Here is a 19,492-nt window from a genome sequence, read left to right on the forward strand (position 1 = left end):
GCTGAGAGCTGGCTGCATCTAATCAGATAGTGCACTTACCATGATGACAAACCTGGCCTCTGGCAGTGAAAATTACTATTTAACAGGAAATCAAATTGCTATATTGAGAGTAAAATTCTTATCCTAAATTCAGTTTTTATGCAACTGTACATCAGTTTGAAAATCCTTATCTTACTTTATTGAAATCTATTTGATGCATGAAAGCACCGTTTATATTTTTTCCCAAGAATATACAGCTTTGGAACCATTTTCTTTACGGCTGGCATGACACCCCATTTAAATAATTTTGTTTGAGGCCGGGCGACAAGATCTGTAACGGCGTCCGAAAAGACAACAGCTGTAAATGCCAGGCTGAAGGACGGGGGCCGACCCTTTTGAAGGCACCTGTGGGAGGAACAGAGGCGGGGCAGTGACATTTCACAAGGCTGCAGCACCCACATGTCCAACACCCGTGCATGAGGAGAAAACAGATGTACGCTTTTCATGTCCAGCACAAAAACACATCGGTCCGTTTGTCTCTGCGGAGGAGCATCTGTGCCGCATACTAATGGTGCCGCGCTAACTGAGTCAAAGTAAAGTAAATTAAACGAGCAAAGCGCAGTCTGAATGTCCACGGAATCTTTTTAGACCTTGATACACCCAAGACATCGTGTTTTTGTCTGCTGCATAAGGTCAATTTAAAAGTTTGATTTGATTATGTAGAAAAAGATTGCAATGTTGCCTGCAGAAATCATTAGTTTTTGTATTTTTCTTTAGCTGCTGTTTAAAGGTACCAGAAATCCTAATTGCAATTGCTCAGTGAGATTTGTTTGATTTGTGACTCAAAAATATCCCTAAACATTACTAAACACTACTTGTCAGTTGTAGATTACAGCCTCACTTTTAGTTTTGAAGCGTTGTTATAGTGATCTTTTACCTATTATTGCAAGGTATTTAGTAATGCACACTTTGCACACTAACAATTTGGACCCATAACACATTTAGTGTTCTTTTATTGCTATTGCTATAGTATGTGCTACTGTAAAACGAGCACAAACATAGAGACGAATTGGCATTGCACCACTCTCTTTGCTTTTATCTTGGCAAGTTCAATCAGTGCTATCGATTGCTGTAATAAGATTACCTTCTTCTAAGCCTCTAGTCACCTTGATTGTCCCAAAGTGTCTCTTTAACAATGTCCTCTGTGTTGGAAGAGGTAAAGAAGAATATGAAATGAAAACTATTCATTCTCGAGCTCTGAATTATTCTAACATTATTTGTGGATTATTTGTGGTGTTAGATCACTCGGTTTGTATTTTTGGTTCAATATCATATCTGCAAATGATGCCGTTATCAGTATTTAATATTCTATTCTAATATTCTTGAAGCGTGGGCGTTTTTAAGAAAATGTGTGTCGTTTCCCCATTCAATGTTTTATTCCGTAGCCATATCGCCCTTGGGTACAAGGAGTGATCTTGGCAAAGGACACGGTGACCTGCTTAGATGTAAAATATGCTCGGAGGCGGTCCGACACCTCGCCTTTTATAGAAACCGGTGAATGAAACAGAAAGCTTTATTCTCCAGACAGATAATTCACGTCGTCACTTGCCAAATTAATCAAGTGCCACAGCGTTGCAGCGCGTAGCCGTCCTTATCACAACACTGAAAGGATCCAGCTCATATTGTCCACCAAATCAGGCTGTTATTGCACACACGTTAATTGGTTTTACAGAGTTCACCCCTTTGCCTTTTGTCTGTAACTTAGTATTCATTTCTAGATGCAGAGTGCTATTGTAGTGTCCTTTCTGACTATTGTATTCTGGGCACAGTCTGAGGCATATACTGGACACAGTATAGAGGAGAGCCTAAACCCGACTGTGCTCCCGCTCTCTCCTTGTGCTTTGTGTCTTTAACTGAACCCAGCTACGTGATAAATAACATTACTGCTATCTGACATTTAGGATAAATGTTGTTGGATTTGAAGCGCTTATGTTGGGAACCGTAATAAGCCGCAAGCTGTTTTCTTGCTTTTGCAACCTCCCTGCCAGACCCTCCATCCTGCTTTTATCTTTTGGAAAAGGGCAAAAAAATTCTCATTTTGACCTGCGGCAGCCCTGCAGCCTCCAATCTATAGGTTTGTGCTGTAGCTGTTAGATGTTTTAATAGTAGAGATGGACACAATCTAACACAGGAGCAGATTTAAAGTTTAAGAAACAGTTGCCGACAACAACAAAAATAAAGACCACGAGAAAATCGATCTGGTGATCAATCTCAATTTCAGTTGGCTGTTTTCCCCCTTCTCTCAGACTTACCTGCCTGAGGGAATTGTTCCAGTGTTGCTACAGAAAATCTCACTGTCGACTTAAGTCTGAAAGCAAAGAGGCTTAAATCTTTCCACACACCATTTCCGTTACTAGTTCTAGGAAATGCAAAAAGTCTCTAAAGAACTATTTAAGTTCTGTAATAAAAAAAATACCAAAGGCATGTAAAAGACAATAAAGGATATGTCCACCTTTTTAATCTAAAGCTTTATAAATATTTTGTCAGTTCAGGATCTTGCAAAATGTCAACATAATTCCATAACAGTAGTTTTGTTTTTATGGTAATTAAATCATTTACCAGAACTATTTTATAATTATTACAATTTCGTTTTAGTTAAATACTTCAGCCTTGCTATCTAAATTGCTTGTTCATAATTACAGATTTAGGAACAACATTTAAAATGTTTTTATGAAAATTCAATAATTTTGTGCTATTGACAAATTATTCACAATTTTAAATGCGCTACAAACAAATGTAGCTTCATCCATTATAAACCATTGAGGAAGGAAAGATGGACATTTTAGCTTAGTTAATTCCCAATTAAAGCACGATTTCAAGCCATGAAGACATCATTTTCTTTTCTGGTAGTATTTAAAAAGGTCTGCGCACACACGGGCCGGGCAGTGAGCTTGAAGTGCTGCTAGGAGCCATGTTGTTGTGCGTGATCTTTACAAGAGCGCTGTGCTGCTCCTTAATCCAAAGTACAATTAGATCTTAATGCAGGACACTTAGGCTCATCACAAATCCAATACCTTTCTGTGGTGTCATTGGCGCTGAAATGATCGCCTGTTTAGATATCGATTTGACAATGTTTTAGCCGTCAAAGTGAGGCGATAGCTGTTTTGATATTGATTAGTTAAGAACAGCAGATGCCATTTGTTGATCAGTCTCATCAACGCAGCACAATCGGCATCACAAAGCTGAACAATACATGCTCATATTGCCTTTACAGTTCACTTAGCAACAGCAATCACGCATTCATTTTCCGATTCTGTTCCTTATTGTTGTTGACTATTGATTTCTACCGATATCTTATAGAAAGTTGCTGCATTATACATCCTGTTCTGTTGTAAATAGACTGCCAGACTCAAAATGATGTGAATGTTTAACAGTTTCTTACTTAATAGTTGTTAATACTTTTTTGTTTGTTACAGCAACTGATGAGAGAGCGGCAGCAGATGGCCAGTCGTCCCTTCGCCTCGGTGGCGGTTGCAGTGGACGCTCGGGGAGAACAGACAGAACTACTCCAGCCTGTGCTTGACGTAAGGCTCGATTTTGACTGTTTAGTGCGACACGAGGCTAAATATGACCGTCCCTTTGCATTCCACACTCTACAGACGGCCATGGGACTCAATAAAAGAGAGAACATTTACTCCGAAACTGAAAATCGAGCAAGGAAAGTGTGCTGCGGGTAAAGTCCAGAGTTGTAGCTGGAATAAAGTGTTAAGAAAACCCCGGGACAGGATCTTAGCTACGTTTTAATCGAGGAAGACCAGACTCAGACATACACATCAGGCCGCGCCCCTAAAAATAACCTTGGGATCCCAATCTCCCATTGGGCCCATCTCGCGGCCCCCAGCTCATGCTTGGTGGACCCCTGGACTTGTGTTGTTTTAAGTATCAAAAATCACATACTAATATACATACACTAGTAGCAAAACTATCACAGGACAGGACAAATATGTGCCTTTCCTGCACAGTTTTGGAATGATCTTGAGCTTATGCATGACTACGACTATTGAGTATAAGACAACATGGAAACATAAAGAAAGTATGATTATTCTGAGTTGAAACTGTCTAGTCTATTGTCTACAAACTTGACCTTAAAATTGTTGTTATTCCAAAAACTCAAAAGCATAAGTTCTCACTACTTTGCCAATGTGATACAAAACAATCAGCGTCAGATGATGTGGAGTGTCGAGACGTTTATCAGCTCAATAAATTGAATTAAACTATTAAACTTGATTGTTTAATAGACACAAATTTGAAGACGAGTATAAACGTTACTCCAGAGTGCCAAAAGAACGCAGGATTCGTCTGCGCTCTGACCCGCGCCCGTGCCGCTCCCAGCCCCAGCATTCTTCTCACAAATCGTTCACTCCCACATCAATAAGAAATCTGCCCAGCCTTTCTCGTCTTGTCCTCTCGCTTTTAGAGACATTGTCCTGTACAATCAGAGCTCTACACCTGCTGTTGTTTACAATCGATGTTCAAGACACTTCTTTTTCTGAGCAATGAAGTTTCTGTAAGATGTTTATAGATTTCTTAAAGAGTGCATTATTTGAGACGAGGATGGCGGCCGAAACGTAACACGGGGACTGAATTGAAGGTTTGGAGACATCGACAGTGTTTTGAACTTTTCGTTTTTGTCTGGGAAGTCTGACATTCTAATAAGGCATGTGAGGAATTCCAATAATTTTAGGAATTAAAAGTAATACACAGCAGCCACTACTTGTTATAGATGGTATTACCTTCTTTCCTAGATTGAAAGTCAGGTACCACAGCTTTAAGTAGAGATGTTAAATAAATAAACATCCCTATTGTTCTATTCCTGTATATGATCACTGCGTACCAAAAACCTCACTTGCTCAAGCTCAACCCTTGTTTTGTTTCTCCTAAATGCCCTTTTTAAGCGCTTGAGAAGAAGTCTCTAAACGTCTCACGCGGCACTCGCACTCCTTCTGCCGCTCGTGTTAAGAACAGGGCAATAAAGAGCACTGCATCTTTGAATTGACACCCGAGGACTAACTCCGTTCCTTCTGCCACGGACCAGCGCTGTGTCACCTGCAGCTGAGAGGGGGTAAAATCACTGTGGCAACCAGCAAAAAGCCTCTACATTAGCTATAAGCGCGCCACCGAGTGCTACTCACAATGCATTATGGTGCAGTGAAGGGCAGTGTAAAGAGCCAAATAGGAGAAAAGCAACACTTTCTTTACTCTCACCGGGGCCATTTGTACTGCATTTGCACAAGCATTTAAATACAGTGGCGGGGCTGAGTAATGCCGCTAACCACTATGTTTATTGCGACAGCTTTGATTAAAGTGGGCCGTTAATTAGGTGCTGTATAAATGTCACGCGGCTGGCAAAGCGTATATGCCGTGAAGTGGCACTTTGCGGCTTTGTGTATAAAGAATAGAGCATCAAAGTTCCTTATACTTGCTCATGGCGTGGCTGTGTCAAATATGCATTCTTAAGTGTTGAGAATAATGATAACGGTCTTCTGTTTTCCTGACACTTTCAAGGTGCAAGTTGAAGTCGAGCACCCATGTTTTTCTTCAGTGAGTTTTCCCAAAATAAGTTCTCATCTTTAGTCTAATCTCACTGCAATCTGGATCAAGACTCTGTTAAAAATAAATGATTTTTAGCACAATTTTTTTGCCACTTACAACAATAGCTTAAGTGTGGTGCACATGGCTGCCTATTTTCAACTCGAGCTCATTTGCTTTAGCCATAAATTGGTGTTAGGTGAGACGTTCTCTTGGCGATCTCGCTTTGCAATAGTGCAGTTGGCCGAGTGAGTGATTAAAAGCCTCATTGGAGAAAATTGCCACCACTTATCTGCCCCACATATTTGTTCATGACAAAGCGAACGCCGCAGCCCGTCTCATTTCTTCCTGTTGTCTCTGATCGAGCGGGGAGCGCCGACCTTTGGATCAGAAGACGAGCACTCTACCACTGAGCTACTGCCGCCCCATAAACTTAATGTATCAAGTTTATGTAATGCAATGACAAAAAATGAAGTAATGCCACAAAAGCTGGTATTTTCTGAAGCTCAACCTCACAAATTAGAAAAACTAAATGATATCTAAAGAAGCGTTGGATTAAACGCATTCATTTCATAATTTGCTTAAAGCTTTTGTCACTTGTGGACTTGCACACATTGGGAAGAGCAACCAAAACCTTTACTGTGAGATCCATTACTCAAGTAAAAGTAAAACTATGGCCCCTGAAAACCACTCAGAGAAGTACAACTTAACAAAAAGTTACTCAAGCAAACTAATCATTTTAAAACATTGTATCGATTTCACTCCGAATGCCTCCCAAGTGTCTATTCTTGGCTCGGTCGTCACTCAGCCCTCGCCAGACACCTTCATTTACCCCACGTCGTACTGTACTGTCAACATGGGTGACACCGCATCAGTTACATTCCTCTGCCACTAAGTTTTCACAACCCTCCAGCTGGACCGAGAGTTGGAGCATCATCGCTTGCGTCGCGTCTCGTTTTCCCCGTATCTTTGACTCGCTTTAACCCCCCCACCACCCGCCCGCCCCCTCGAGGGACGGACACTGTTTTTTAACTGACCACAATGTCAACAGCTGCCTCACAACTGCGCCAATCTGGCAACCGAACGCTAAAGGGCCTGGATGTCACAGATGTCCCCCCCCCCCCCTCTTCACTTTGAATGGCGCTCAACATATGGGCAGCGAGAATGATAGATGACACCTGCCACTGGGCGAGAGAGAGCGGTGCGTTTTTGGCTGCGCGCGCGGCCGTTCGCGATGGATATGGAAATATGCGTGCGCACTTGGGGGGAAAATGTAAATGACAAAGCAGTTATCTGGCATAAATAAAACATGGGTGAAGCATGGAGCTGACCTGGCTCCTTGACGTTCAAAAGATCAGCGAATGGTCCAGTGCGTGTGTGACGAAGGACCCGCCCCGTTTCTGCCAGGTGCCTGATTGACAGGTCGAGTAGCCAATCACGCGTTAGCATAGGCAAGTTAGGTTGAGGATGCTACGTGTTTGCAGAGTTTTAGTTGTTTTCCCCCACATCGTGTAGAGCTTGTGGTTGTAGTTTGGTGTGCGTGATAAAAAGTGAGTATTTGTTAGAAACGAAAGTAGACATAGACACACCATTTGTTCCATGATTGTATAAAGTGTTGCATGCCATTCGAATTGTTTAATAGTGTAGTTAAAGTTATATATTTACCTTGTTTTGTGTTTGTGAATGCTAAGTGCCTCGAGCTAAGCGCTAACAGCAGTAGCTCCGACGGAGCTCATGTATATTTGTGCATTATATGTTATTGTTTTACAGATTTTATTATAATTTATGTTCTCCTTGTTTATATTACAGAACCACACACGTATTTACATGATTAATAACTGCTCTGTAAATACCAACCACCAGTATTATTTGACTGAAATCTTTAATAAAGAGAAAACCCTTGATCATCTCTCCCAGTGCATTCTTACCAATGCCCCCTGGCGGTCACAACCCGTATAAAACCAGTAAATTAGCTCTCCCCAAAACAAATGGTGCCGAAACCCGGGACAAGTGAGGCCACCGTGGAATAAATAGAGATGTATTCAGACCAGAGTCACCTTCTACACGATGCAGGTGCTCGGCCACGCCGAGACAGAAGACCACCTGTTTGGATGCAGGACTACGTGTCCACCCCTGCACAGCAAGCTGCTCTCAATGCATATGAGCAGCAACAACCATATCCCAGCGTGGAGAGATCGGTGGGGAGAATTGCCAGGACGACGTCTCTCACACCTCCACAGCCTGCTGACTGGAGTGAACTAGAAGGAGCCAGAGCTATGGATCCATATGCTGCTGAATATTCCCTGCGTTTACCTGTAAGTACACCAGTCACGCCCAGGCAGAGACCAGCTGCAGAAGAAACATCTGACACTCTAGCATTGTTACACCGAGTGCTTAACGACAATCATAGTATGCAAAGACAGATGATGGACATGCAAAGGCGCCTTGATGCAAGAGAGTTCTCATCCCAACGATTCATCCCGATGCCAGCCCCTGCTCCACCACAAGGCCTACGTGCACCTTTGAGCCAGGATCACAGTCAGCTTCTGCTCTCTGCTCCGCCTGCACAAGCTGTGAACTTTATGTTGCCTACAGATCCTGAGTACTGGCCACCTCCTCCCCCTCCTGTAACAGATGAGTTCATTGAAAGGCCACTATCACCGCCACCACAAAGGATGGTGTCTGAACTCACGGAGCTGCTAAGGGACATGAGAACTACCCCACAAGATCCGCCAAGGTATGTTGCAGATACACACCACTCCCCATCTCCTGTGCCGACGCCAGAGTATGGCAGCCCCTATACTCCACCAAGACGTGAGTCAGAGCACACCAGACCCCTGCCTCCTCCTAAACATGAGGTGGTGTATCGCGGCCCTAAGCCTACAATCCCTTCATTCACAAAGGGTGATCCAAGAGAGTTTGCCAGGCTCAAGGTGGCCCTGGAGAATCTTCTGCCTGAAGACGCCACTGAACGCTTTAAGTATCAAATACTGTTAGACCACTTAAAGCACGAAGATGCATTGCTTATTGCCGATTCATATATCAACTCACAGCAGCCATATACAGACACAATGGCCAGTTTAACTGAGCGTTATGGCCAGCCCCACTAGTTAGCACTCAGGAAGATTGCAGACCTGATGGAGTCCCCAAACATAGCTCGTGGAGACACCCTGGGCTTTGAGCGTTTTGCACTGAGGGTGAGAGCGCTGGTGGGCTTGTTGGAACAGCTAGGTGAAAGTGGACAGACAGAACTCTGCTGCGGGTCACATGTGACACGTTTATTATCTAAGCTGCCACAAGATATGAGAGCTGAGTTTAAAAGGTTCCTTTACCCCATGCGTGTCACAATTCCCAGCCTTCTGCACTTCTCCGATTGGCTCAATTATGAGCTGAAGATACAAGAGACAGTGTTTGAGTCATTACACAGTGAAGTAAGGAGTAGCAGTGTACCCAAGTCAGCTCGGCACCATGACAATAAGAGCAGCAGAAACACTAACATCTTTCATACAGGAAACAAGCCCAGTGATCCCCCGCCAGCAGAGCAGACAACAGTCACTCCCAAGAAGTCCCCTTTTTGCCCATATTGTGTCAATACACTACACTACCTTGACCAGTGTGGTAATTTTGCCCTGTTAACAGTGGATCAGAGAACGGCGTGGATCAAGTCTAACAGAAGGTGCTGGCGCTGCGCACGTTCACATCAGGCTGCCCAATGTCGTTTGAAAGTCACATGCCCAAAGTGCAAAGGAAAACACCTGCAGGCCCTACATGACGTTAATGCAAAGCCCTTTGAGACACCATTAAGCCCCGTCAGCTCAACCAATGAAGTTTTGTACCTTGACAGACGTTCTGGCTGCAACCAAGTCCTGTTAAAGATTAGCAGGGTGCTGCTCCGCAATGGTGAGAATTCACTAGAGACGTATGCAGTGCTTGATGACGGATCAGAGCGGACTATTCTGCTTCCTGCTGCAGCCCAAACACTCAAACTCATTGGTGAGCCAGAAGACCTTGCCCTCAGAACTGTTAGACAAGACATCAAGGTCATGCATGGTGCAGCGGTGTCATTCACCATTTCCCCTGCAGACCAGCCAATGAAGACGTTTGCCATTAAAGGTGCATTTACTGCTGAGCCACTGAGTTTAGCTGAACACACATACTCAGTGGAGGCACTCCAGCGAAAGTACAGACACCTCAGAGGTCTGCCACTCCCAGCAATGAACAGAGTACGCCCCCTATTGTTGATAGGCTCTGATTACCCTCACCTCATCACTCCAGTTGCCCCTGTGCGCCTCGGACGTCCTGGGGGACCCGCTGCTGTGAGAACAAGGTTAGGCTGGACACTTCAGGGGCCGATTAAGAATGCCAAACACCCATCTACCTCTCAGCAGTGCCTTCACCTCTCCACCATGTCATCCTCTGCTGAAATACTCCAGAATGTGGAGAAGTTGTGGCAATTAGACATCCTCCCCTATCGCAGTGAAAAGCTGGTGGTGCGATCCAGGCAGGATCAGGAAGCAATACAGCTGCTGGAGGATAAAACCACACGTGTGAACATCGATGGTGTCCAGCGATATGCCACTCCCCTCCTCAGAGTAAAGAACATGCCACAGCTTCAAGCCCCAAAGGAGGCTGTGCTGGCCAATCTTCGTAGCACAGAGAAAAGACTCACTGCTCGATCCAGAGTTGCCCCCAAAAAGCAACAGTCTATGCCCAGGCTGGAGCTCTGTGCAGCACTGACAGCTGCCCAGCTCTCTACACTCCTGCAACGCGAGCTGACCGTGCCAATCAACAGTGTTATCCTCTGGACAGACTCCACCACCGTCCTCACCTGGTTACAGTCAGACTCCTGTCGTTTTAAGGTGTTTGTGGGAACACGAGTGGCCGAGATCCAGGAGCTAACAGACCCGCTGAGTTGGAGGTATGTGAATACAGCACAGAACCCAGCCGATGATGTCACTCGTGGTAAAACCTTGCAGGAGTTGTCTAACAGCGGAAGGTGGAAACATGGGCCAGCCTTCCTACAGCAGCCACCAGAGACCTGGTCCATGCAACCAGCCAAAGAAGAACCTCAGGATGATCCTGAACTAAGAAAACCTACCATCTCCTGCCTTGCCACCACAGTTGCCAAGACCACACGACAGTTACAGGAGGACCAGTGCTCCTCCTTCACTGAACTCATAAACATGGTCGCATCATCCTATCACGGGGCGGCACCTGGCCAGGCCGCTCCCTCTGCTGCAGACCATCAGAAGGCGGAGAGGGAGATCCTACAGCAAGCCCAACAGGATAGTTTTCCAGATGAGTACAACTTGCTGAGCAGTAACAAGCCAGTTGCCTCTGCTAGTCGGCTGTTGACCCTGTCCCCAGAATTTGATCCCACTGCAGGGCTTATTAGAGTTGGTGGGAGGTTAAGGCGCTGCAGTCAACTACAACCGGAGTCCATTCACCCTGTGGTCTTAAATCCCCATCACCGAGTTACCCAGCTCATCATCAAGGACACAGACATTGCCCTACGTCACCCAGGCTCAGAGCGCCTGTTTGCCGAACTAAGGCGGAAGTATTGGATACTCCGGGGGCGAGAGGCAGTGAAAAGACACCAGCATTCATGCCCAGAGTGCCAAAGATGGAGAGCAATGCCAACTGTGCCCAAGATGTCAGATCTGCCAGAGGCGAGGTTGAGACTGTTTAAGCCGCCCTTCTTTTCTACTGGTGTGGACTGTTTTGGACCTTTCACTGTCAAGGTGGGCCGTCGTCTGGAGAAAAGATGGGGTATTATATTTAAGTGCTTGACAACACGAGCCGTGCACTTAGATATTCTCTCCAGTTTAGACCACGATTCGTTTCTCATGGCACTCCGCAGATTCATTGCCAGAAGAGGCAAACCAGCTGAACTCCTGTCTGATCAGGGGACAAACTTCAAAGGAGGAGAGCGGGAGCTCAGAGAGGCCTTTGAAGCCCTACAACCTGAACTCCGTGATCATTTGGCCAAGCACCAGATCCGGTTTAAGTTTAACCCGCCAAGTGCCCCACATTTTGGGGGTGTGTGGGAAAGGGAAGTGAGATCGGTCAAAGTCGCACTTTATGCCACCATCCAGTCTCAGTCTGTTCCAGAAGAAGTCCTGAGGACTGTTCTCACAGAGGTTGAAGGGATTTTGAACTCCAAGCCCCTGGGTTATGTTTCGACAGATGTGGCAGACCCAGACCCTGTGACCCCTAATCTGCTTCTCATGGGGCGGCGCGACTCCTCCCTACCACAGGCTGTTTATGAGGATGCAGAGCCTTTAAGTCGACGCCGCTGGAGGCACAGTCAAATGTTAGCAGACCAGTTCTGGGCACACTTTATCCGGTGCTACCTCCCAACCCTTCAAACCCGCTCCAAATGGCACAAGGACCCAGCACAGCTGCAACTCGGGACCACGGTCATGGTGATGGACCCTCAGCTACCGAGAGCCCTCTGGCCAATTGGACTGGTCACCAAAGCTCTTCCTGGGAAGGATGGAAGGGTTCGTGCAGCTGAAGTCCGAATCAAGGATAAGACCTACACCAGGCCCGTTGCACGCCTTGTAGCCCTACCCGCCATCCCAGACACTGACTTTGAAACTGTGCGTCCTTCTTAGGTCTCAAATTTGCTGGACAAATTAGGGGGCGGCTGTGACGAAGGACCCGCCCCGTTTCTGCCAGGTGCCTGATTGACAGGTCGAGTAGCCAATCACGCGTTAGCATAGGCAAGTTAGGTTGAGGATGCTACGTGTTTGCAGAGTTTTAGTTGTTTTCCCCCACATCGTGTAGAGCTTGTGGTTGTAGTTTGGTGTGCGTGATAAAAAGTGAGTATTTGTTAGAAACGAAAGTAGACATAGACACACCATTTGTTCCATGATTGTATAAAGTGTTGCATGCCATTCGAATTGTTTAATAGTGTAGTTAAAGTTATATATTTACCTTGTTTTGTGTTTGTGAATGCTAAGTGCCTCGAGCTAAGCGCTAACAGCAGTAGCTCCGACGGAGCTCATGTATATTTGTGCATTATATGTTATTGTTTTACAGATTTTATTATAATTTATGTTCTCCTTGTTTATATTACAGAACCACACACGTATTTACATGATTAATAACTGCTCTGTAAATACCAACCACCAGTATTATTTGACTGAAATCTTTAATAAAGAGAAAACCCTGGATCATCTCTCCCAGTGCATTCTTACCAATGCCCCCTGGCGGTCACAACCCGTATAAAACCAGTAAATTAGCTCTCCCCAAAACAGCGTGATTGGATTTTTAGGCCGTCGCTGGATATAAAAAGCATATTGATCTTAAGAATATTCTGTTCTCATAATGTGGTTAAGGTCCAGTCAATAATAGCTTGGGAATGAGGTCTTTTAACTGTTCCACAACACAATGTCTGCCCCTTTATAGTTCGGACTGATCAGTTTGGATTCATATTAAACATACGGTTTAATCTAAAATGTAGTCCTTTCAAAGTTATTTTATGTACAATTTCAGGGCAGTGTTGTGATGGTTTCAGCGTTTGTCTGGGCTTTGTAAGGTCACTTCAGCACGTTCGTTTGTCGTGTTTAAAGAATCGATTTGCCGGCAGACACTAGAAACTAGATAATCGTATGAAGAAGTGCGATGCTGTGAATACTAAAATAAACGGGACCAAGTCATACCTTTCCGGACTCGTTTGAGAATGGCCCGGATCCAAATCAGTACTAGAATGAACCACATGGAAATATTAATGAAACTATTATATTTGTACTCAAAACAACATTCACGGTATTCTCCTACTTTCGATATATTGCTTTTATTGCATAATCGGTATCAACACTTTGATTTGTTCGAATGTTCAGCATCGTGACAACCCTAGTGTCTCATTGTTCACGCCAGTTGCAATGAACGTAGCTAGTCTGGTGTAATAAAAGCAAACAAAGAAACAACTGCCAAATGATCGTGCGAGAGGTTTGCTCTCTTTGCTCAATTAAAAAAGGCAGCGCAAAATGACACAACAAGAACTTTTGGCCGTTCCCCCAATAACCACCCCATAACAACCCATTATCTCCACAAATAAATGTATAAAAAAATAACTAGCCCGTTCAATCTTTTCCTTCTTGTTCCTTTTTACTCGTCGGTACTAATTTCCCTCTTAAATTCCACGCTCCACAGCGGGCAGAAGAACCCGCTCACATCAGACATGTTATTTATTCCCCAGTTTCTCTCTCCTCTCATCTCCCGGTCCATGCTGCGAAAAGCGACGTTGACGTTCATTATCAGGATGACATGTTTTTCACGCTCCAGACAAATGCTTTTTGGCCATTAACTCAGGGGGGGTAGGTCACTGCCTCAGCCCGCGGACAGTCTGACAGCGACACAAGTGGTGTTGTTGTGTGACCAATCAAAGCGTTTGTCTCAGAGGGAGGTCTGTATCAGTCATCGAGACTCATCAGCAACGATTACATCACTTTTGAGTAATTAAGAGAGTTTACTTTTGTGGAGGATTTTGTTTTGATGCCACTTGACTCGACTTGCTTTGTGTTGTCAGGGCGTGCCGAAGCCGGTGGCTGTGGAGCCGTGTTCAGGGGGTAAAGCGGCAGTGTTGACCGTCCTGATGCGACTGCCCTCTGGACCCACGGGATTGCCTCCGCCGGGCCAATCAGGTAACCATTGTCATCGGGTTCATGGGATAGGTTTTTATGAGCGTGCAATTGTTCTGCAAAACGACCGAAGATGTGACTCTCCTCCTGCTTTTGGAGACGATACATAACATTAAGCTTTGTATGAAAAGCATAGCAACAAGTTGTGGAGGTTCGCTTGGACACAAATTGCAACTGAACAACCTGTTACTTTACTTTATATATTTTGATGATGGTGAACAAAAAACAGCAAAGGTTCTGTAAATGAATGCAAAAAGACACTGAATTCCGAGCATTTATTAAGTCCAGTTAGTTTGGCTGTCTTGAACCAGTAACCTTGATAGTTGACAACTTCTCCTTGTTTAAAGTGCATTTGACAGGTTAGACGACGCATGTGAACATGATTATATTTAACATTTTACTAATATTTTGCCTATTTTTTACCAGTTTGACCATTTTGGTGACGTTTATAATGTTGCTTCCTGTTGGACGTGAGCAGCAGATATGACATAAGTAGAAGTAATTCCATAACTGTTGCCTAGCAACCATATTATACACGAGGGATTAAATCCTTATAAATTACACAATAGTTATGATCTGATAAATACCTGATACACGTTTTATTTTGTAAAATGACTGGTTCAACTGTGAGAAAAATGTGTCAGTTGCTTGTAAATTGTCTGTTTTTTCGAGGGAATGTGACTTATTCGCTTTGCCCCAGGGGTCTGTCCTGGGGCCACTTCTTTTTTCACTGCACCTGCTTTCCCCTTGGATCTGGTCTCCATAAGCACATGGTTTTATTCCATCTGTATGCTAATGACAGCCAAATTTATGTGCCCCTTAAGCAGCAGAATGCTGCTTAAGGGGCACATGTTTCAATAGTTAGTTATTGAAACTAACTATTGAAACAACTAACTAACTCTTCACCTTATTACTCTTTTATGTTGTATCTTTGTGTACAGCACTTTTGTCAACTCTGTGGTTTTTTAATAGTGTTTTACAAATAAAGTTAGATTGGATTTTCAACCTGTCATTTTAAGCTTTTAGTATAAACTGTTTCTTGTCTTTTGACTGTAATACTATGATAATTATTTAGCACAGGTTCTATCCCACCAAAGTGAGTCACAATTAGAAAAAACATGAGAACCTGTCTTATGGACTTAAAGTTAAAGGTGCAGTGCGTAGCTTTTCTTATGGAGAGTACACCACCTGCTTGTTTCCATGGAGATGTTTCAAAGTCTATGGCATTAAACTTGTCTAGTATCTACGTGGAGACAAGCAGATGGCACCACCAAACCAATTTAGAGGTCAGCTCTGGTAAAAGCAAGAACATTCAACGCTTCTTCAGACAATAAAAATACCTGAATTCAGAGTGCACAATGTCATTTTTACAGTGTGTTATACTTGCAGACAACAGTTCAATGATTCAGCTAAAAATAACTGAAAACACTCACTCACCTAACCATATATTCTGTCTCGTCTCCAGGCTTCATCGTGGCAAGTGCACTAATAGACGTCTCGCAGCAGAAAGCGTCAGATTTTAAGGACAAGTCGCTGGCTATGAAAACCAGGAAAGTCCTCGCTCCAACACACCAAGGCACCTGCGTCTGAGTGCCCAGAACTCCCATCTGTAGGGTGCTGTTTTAAGCCCCGTTTCATCCTGTCGCGGACTGCCTGGAGGCCTTTTCTAAAGACGTGTACTATATTTTCATTTTGGCTGCTAACACTCAACCAAAACGTTTCCTAAGTTTCACGGGCACACTGTCACATAAGTCATTTCACGCTTTCCATAAGCTGCGGATCATGAACAAAAGTCTTCAAAACCTGCAACATCTCCACCAATGGATCTTCACGACTGCATGAAGAGGAACTTTATCTAGCACCAATTTATGCCTTGTCTACACCTATGAGGTTATTTTGAAAAGCATCACTTGTCGGGAGTAAGTTGTAGGTCACAGAAAATGCACTTTGATGAGCAGATTTCCAACTTTTTTCCGTACATTTTTCTAGTATTAATTCTATTCACGACGTTCAGCCCACGTACGCTAGATTCTCTGAGGTTTGGGGGTTCTTTCTTGCGTTACACTTGTAAAGCACTCTTAAAAAAGGTGTTTTTGATAATGCCCGTTAGTGTGGACTTAGCATAACCGTAAGAGTAAACATTGTATGCCATTGTTATTGCAGCATGAAGGGAATAGACGTCGCTGTCAATATATCAGAACTACAAATGTCCTTCAGTAGAGCTTGAAATGTCCCTGGTCAGTCACGATGTCTGGTAGATATTTAGCGGGTCCTGCGCTCCTTCTGCTCGCCATGACGTGGGTTTTTCGACCGTGCTGAACCTTTGGAACGATATCGCTGTTTGAATATTCTGCCTTTTAAAAGAGGTGGTCGCAGCATTCGGCTTGCACCCAATGTTTGTAGTAGTATTCTCTAACCAGCGCTACCAAGTCAACAAAGCCTTTAGTGTTTGTACCATCCGCCCAGCAGAAGTCTGTATTTTCTTTGGAAGACATGGATGAGACCAGCAAAATGTGGTGGAAACGAGAACAAAATCCTCACCAGGAAAAGGCAATTTCTTCTTTTTTTTGGAATCGGCAAAACTGGAAGGTGTTACACTAACGTGGAAATCAAACTCCTGGTACATATATATTCCTATTGTAATGTCCTTATTTTGAAGACTTTAACGACATGTTCCAATTGCTGTTTACTAATTTGTTTTGTACATTTTTTATTAGTCCTTCGTAAAGTTTAAATTCCCTGTTTATAAAGCCTTGGCGTCTTCTCATGAACTTTGAACTCTAATGGAAGGAAAGGGGGCGGGGCCATTTTTTAAAGCGCTCCGCCCCCGATGCTGTACAGTGTCTTGTCGAACAAATTGTTGAGTCTTTTGTCACTCGGATCTCTTGAGATATTACGTGTTTGTCAAGTTTTTCTGACAGATTGGCGAGAGAGGACGATTGATTTTAGGCTTTGTCACCTCTTACTATTATTATCTCAAAAAAAAATTGTCTTTTGTGGGAAAAAAAAGCAATTTGTGTTAATATTTTTGTTTTGATATTTAATGGATTCCTGTGTAATTTTCATGTCATTCAGATCATTTTACATATTTTTGAATCGTGCATCCTTTAACGGGCATTGTCTTACTATTATTTGTTGTTGCGAAGGGGTTGCCGAGGATATTATGCAAGCTAATGTGTTTTTATTTTGTCTCTGGAGTAATCCTTTTTGAAGTGTCATTACATAGGAATCAGGAACTCACTGTAACATGGAAAAAGATGCATATCGGTAATCTTCTGTGTATTTTATGGGCGACATGCCAGAAAATAAAAACACACCCGGAAATTAATGGACTTCTTGTTGTCTACTCCTGTCTTCTTATCATTTTAGATCTAAAACCGTGAAATGCACACAACGAATTACTGTAGATTTGACACTAGATACTAAGGAGACCAAACTTTCCGTGTCAGAATACAGGATTTTATGCAGTCGGCTTTAGATTTATATGAAATGCATGAAAGTCTTTCTGTTCTCCCACTTTAGTCAGTTGAATGGACTTTAATAAGTTCACTACAAATAAATTTAAGTAATAATTAAAACTGTAAATAAAAATGCAAATAAAAGTGCAGATGGCAAGAAAGAACAGATGTGCAAGTCATCGCAATCACATTTTAAATCAATGTACTATAAATGTGCCTGTTTTTGTGTAATAAAATGTTAACAAACGTAAATAAAACCGACTTTCAAATGTTGATATAGAGTTAAGAGTATAAACGATCTAACAAGCATAATGTCAGTGTTTAACATTTGGCCATCTTTCCGTCTCTGGGACAAGTGTGAGTCACAAGTGCTAACGCTCCAGTCATCAATTCAAAAGTCCAATTCGAGTCACGCGTTTGAGCTGTCTGAAAGAACTTTAACATCTACACAAACGCCTAACCTACGTACACCACCAATTTGATCTTTATTTGATTTGTGGTGTTATCAGATTTACTGAAATGTCACGTCAACGGATACATCTGATGCGAGACCTCTGATTTCATTCTGTTCAAGAAAATGTGGCAAAGACGAACATGAAACAGAAAAATCTTGAGTTATTTTAAATTTCATTGCACTTTGTTTTCCAAATACAACAGTTCAACTCTAAAAATCCACTAATAAACTGATAATTTTTTGATGATACACCAAAAATCAGATCTAGTTAATGTGTTATCTTATTATTCTACCTGATTCTTTCTAGCAAATGTACCAACTGACAAAAAGCGTACTCATTTTCTCCCACCTTAAGAAAACATTCAGACACTGTAATTTCTTTGACACACGTTGAGTCAAAGTCATTTTGTTGAATGCATCTCGATGTGGGTGGACGCCAGAGCTAATTGTGCAGGTGAACTATAAAAAGCGCTGGGTTAATGACTTCAGTATATTTAAAAAAAAAACAAGTCAGTTGCAGCAAAAAGGCAAAGCATAGTTTGATGCATATCGTAAAGTGTAACATGAATTCATTTTTAACCATATCTCCAGGCGTAATGAAAACCCTTAAGTTCGGTAAAAGCTGTATTTTCTCATGTATCTTTTAACTTGTAAGACTTGTATGTCTCACTTTCACTGCAGCGTTTGGAAGCTCAAGTTTACTATTTATGTAAGAGATTCATATACATTTGGCAGCTCTTTAGCAAGTACAAAGAGTGCATTATCACCACTACTTAAGTATTATCAAACATCCCATTCATGTTCAAAATGTAGTCAAAACATCATAGCCAAACTTTGAAGATGGAGGAAGGTCAAGTAAGGTGAGAATCCCAATTTTTTACTTTACAAACTTGCTGAAAAATGTTACTTTAAACCATTCAGGTCAACATAAAGGTTGTTGTTTTCCAAGGGTGTTCTATAGATAGTAATAGAAATCAAGAATTATAATTTATGATTTTAATAAAGAACCTAAACGTAAGACTTTTTTTTTTTTCTCATATTAACTTTACTTTATCATTCAGAAAGTTTGGTCTTGGTGTCAATAATCATGAATAATTGTTAAATCGTGATGTTTCTTCGCACAATAATCCTAACTAGACATGACTAACTTTGATATTGTGACATCCCTACTGTAAATATAATGAATAGTCTGCTAGTTTACAATAATACATGGGATACATAAGGCTATAACAAATCATTGGGGCTTTTTGAATGGAAAAGTTGATTCATTTTCACTCGATTTAACCCACTGTTCCTGTCTTTTGCATGACTTTGTTTGATGACTAAGTGAGTCATGTCGCTGGCTCTTGATCGTGGCCCGTCCT

The 19,492-nt window shown here is 42.8% G+C and overlaps 1 protein-coding gene across 1 annotated transcript in view; it reads left to right on the top strand.

Moving 5' to 3' along the window:
• atrnl1b (attractin-like 1b) overlaps positions 1–17,544 on the top strand; it is a 79,281-nt gene extending 61,737 nt beyond the window's left edge. The window contains exons 27-29 of the mRNA XM_072455882.1: positions 3,456–3,563; positions 14,105–14,219; positions 15,682–17,544. Coding sequence (XP_072311983.1) covers positions 3,456–3,563; positions 14,105–14,219; positions 15,682–15,806 — 348 coding nt within the window. The 3' untranslated portion in view covers positions 15,807–17,544. The remainder of the gene's footprint in view (positions 1–3,455; positions 3,564–14,104; positions 14,220–15,681) is intronic.
• Positions 17,545–19,492: the final 1,948 nt, after the last annotated feature.

This window comes from Eucyclogobius newberryi, unplaced genomic scaffold (genome assembly GCF_026437365.1).
Source record: "Eucyclogobius newberryi isolate DKJ021-1_F unplaced genomic scaffold, fEucNew1.0.hap1 SCAF_20, whole genome shotgun sequence".
In the NCBI taxonomy this organism is placed as follows: domain Eukaryota; kingdom Metazoa; phylum Chordata; class Actinopteri; order Gobiiformes; family Gobiidae; genus Eucyclogobius; species Eucyclogobius newberryi.